This window comes from Triticum aestivum, chromosome 7B (assembly GCF_018294505.1).
Source record: "Triticum aestivum cultivar Chinese Spring chromosome 7B, IWGSC CS RefSeq v2.1, whole genome shotgun sequence".
Lineage (NCBI taxonomy): Eukaryota > Viridiplantae > Streptophyta > Magnoliopsida > Poales > Poaceae > Triticum > Triticum aestivum.
Genome location: NC_057813.1, coordinates 393,005,938 through 393,008,604, shown reverse-complemented (window position 1 = coordinate 393,008,604; position 2,667 = coordinate 393,005,938). Strand labels below are relative to the sequence as shown.

General features: G+C 39.0%; 1 protein-coding gene across 1 annotated transcript in view; it reads right to left on the bottom strand.

Annotated features, from left to right (window-relative positions):
* Window positions 1–1,587: 1,587 nt before the first annotated feature.
* The window catches only part of LOC123157991 (uncharacterized), a 5,742-nt gene continuing 4,662 nt past the window's right edge, over window positions 1,588–2,667 (bottom strand). Inside the window, exons 6-11 of the mRNA XM_044576146.1 lie at window positions 2,503–2,613; window positions 2,229–2,342; window positions 2,084–2,116; window positions 1,943–1,993; window positions 1,796–1,873; window positions 1,588–1,713 (exon numbers count right to left, since the gene is read on the bottom strand). Coding sequence (XP_044432081.1) covers window positions 1,708–1,713; window positions 1,796–1,873; window positions 1,943–1,993; window positions 2,084–2,116; window positions 2,229–2,342; window positions 2,503–2,613 — 393 coding nt within the window. The 3' untranslated portion in view covers window positions 1,588–1,707. The remainder of the gene's footprint in view (window positions 1,714–1,795; window positions 1,874–1,942; window positions 1,994–2,083; window positions 2,117–2,228; window positions 2,343–2,502; window positions 2,614–2,667) is intronic.

The window sequence follows — 2,667 nt, the reverse complement described above, 5'->3', positions numbered from 1 at the left end:
CGCAGGCGTCATTTCAGAGGTTACTACAGAAACAAAGTGGCAATCGCGCCACTTGGGAGTACCCGTTTGCAGTTGCCGGTGTAAATATCACATTCATGATCATGCAGATGCTGGATCTCCAGTCCAGTAAGCTCGTACCGAAACATGCAAATTATTCAGTTTGTAAACTGTAATTTTACTAATTTATGGCAGTGAAATCAATTGCAGCTAAACCGAGAACGTTCGTCAAAGCTGTTTTTGTCCAAATGCTTTCAGGTAGGACCAGTGCAATATACATATACCTTTTGTACCGTTCGTTTGTTCAAATAATTTTCAACAAATTCTCATTGCTTCCTGTTTTGTCCCAGAGGATGAATGGGCATTTGATCTGCTCTACTGTGTTGCTTTCCTTGTGATGGACAAGCAGTGGGTAGAGAAGAACGCTTCTTACATGGACTTCAATGTACGTCTCATCCTTTCTACCCGCAAATCTTCAGATTGCATGTTTGATCGATCTTATGACTGATGTAATTACCAGGAGATACTGAAGTCAACTCGAGCGCAGCTGGAGAAGGAGCTTCTGCTGGAGGATGTGCTGAGGATTGAAGATATGCCATCATACAGACTGCTTTGCTAGCGGTCATATCAGTTGGAAACGATGACTGAGCTCATGATGCGTGTGCATAGACCCCTTTCTTTCCTTGGTCAGAGGATATAAAGAGACACGTTTTGTAAGTGACTAATGTCGTTTTAGGCAATGCATAATCCGTAAGCATCTTTTCTGAAAAGAAACACATACTATCACGAAAGTACCATGCTGAGCTCGAGCTCAAATGAAGATACAGTAAAAAAAAGGTCAGCCCGTTGCATATAACTCCCGTTTGCACAGGGTCCGGGGAAGGGTCCGATCACTTTGGGTCTATTGTACACAGTCTTTCCATGCATTTTTGCAAGAGGCTGTTTTCAGGATTCAAATCCATGGCCTCATGGTCACAAGGCAACAGCTTTACTGCTGCACCAAGGCTCCCCTTCAGCTTCGATAAATAGTAAAACCAAAAAAAAATCTGTAATTATTTGTGGTAGACTTTGAAAAATGTTCTAAGTGCTTGCAAAGTTTCATCATGAGATCACATTCGTGAAAGGCGTGGTAAAAAACAAAATCAGTGCTCCAAAATGCTTTTGATAGTAGCATTTTCGGAGCATCGATTTTTCTTTTGTCAAGCCTTCCATGAATGTGATCTCATGATGAAAATTTGCAAGCACTTACAAGTTTTGTCAAAGTTTTCCGCACAAAAAATCAGAATTTTTTGATTTTAGTGCTCATCCAAGCTCATTTGAGCTCGAGCTCAGATACTCCGCGTCATACTGTCATCTCTTTACTGCATACCCTTCGACACCATAGTGTCGAAAATTTAAACAAGATAAACATCATACTATCATCTTTTTACTGCATACCCTATGGCACCATAGTGTCAAAAACTTAAACAAGGTAAATGATGATGCGTTCCATAACTATTATAGACCTAATACAGTAATCATAGAAAAGTTTGCAAACATTTTTGTAACCATGATAGCATATTAATTTACCACAGCAACAACAACACCAGTCTAACATCAATATATGCAATACAACGGATACATCATTAATTTGCAAGTGAGCGAGCAACGGACAAGATTTCACAAGGAACAGTTGTCTACATCTGTCAGTGTCTTGGGTTCCGAGACATGTCAATTCTGCAAAATGATATGCAAATCTTTTATACCAACAGACAATTACTGGACATTTAGATAGTGTATAAAACACACATATGCATACTTGTGGACCCAAGCCAATGTGTTTAGCAATCTCCATCTTCCTCATAATATATTGGTGCCACATCTTGGGTTTATGAAGCTGAAAATGAACTGAAAATGAGTTACAATCTTCAAGAATAAGTAAGAATTGCCCAATGCATCTGCATACCTTATTCCAAACCGCCGATGTAATCAACCGCCAAGCTACATCCTCTGTAGCCTGAAAAAACATCAGTGTTTGTGTCATTGATGTGATTAAGAAATGTTGCATTACCACTGCAAATACATGGCCACTATACATCAAACTTACATCATCAGGGATGTCTTCCACGCAGGTATCAAACTAAACAAGAAATAAAGCAGATGCAAGTTATTATCAGAGAAATGCACGGTCAATAATCAGAAATCAGAGGATCAAGGCATAAATTGCATAAATGCTGGATACAATAATTTACATTTGATTCCAAATCAGAAAGAGTACTATGATCCAGTGCGAATTGCATTCTCTTTCTATATCGAGGGAATATATTCCTTCGACAGACATCTACCAAACCAGCTCTAAAATCGATCTGAGCCATGTTCAAGAAAGGAAACATACATCACCAAGCATATACAGCAGGCACAAACACAAACAGACACTATTATTGTTTATTCCTAAATATGACCAAGGTTTGGTTCCATGAGTACATAACAAATGGCGATTCCATGGCATATGTTTACAATGCTAACCTTCTTATCAGTGGCACCCATTTTCTTAGTAGCAAACTTCCAAATCTCAAAAAAGAGACGATCAATGTCTTCACGTTGCCAATAATCAAACATCAGATTCCACACATTCTCCTGAACCAAAGGAATGTTACGCTCTCAAATACAGCAAAGAGCGGTGTGATCACA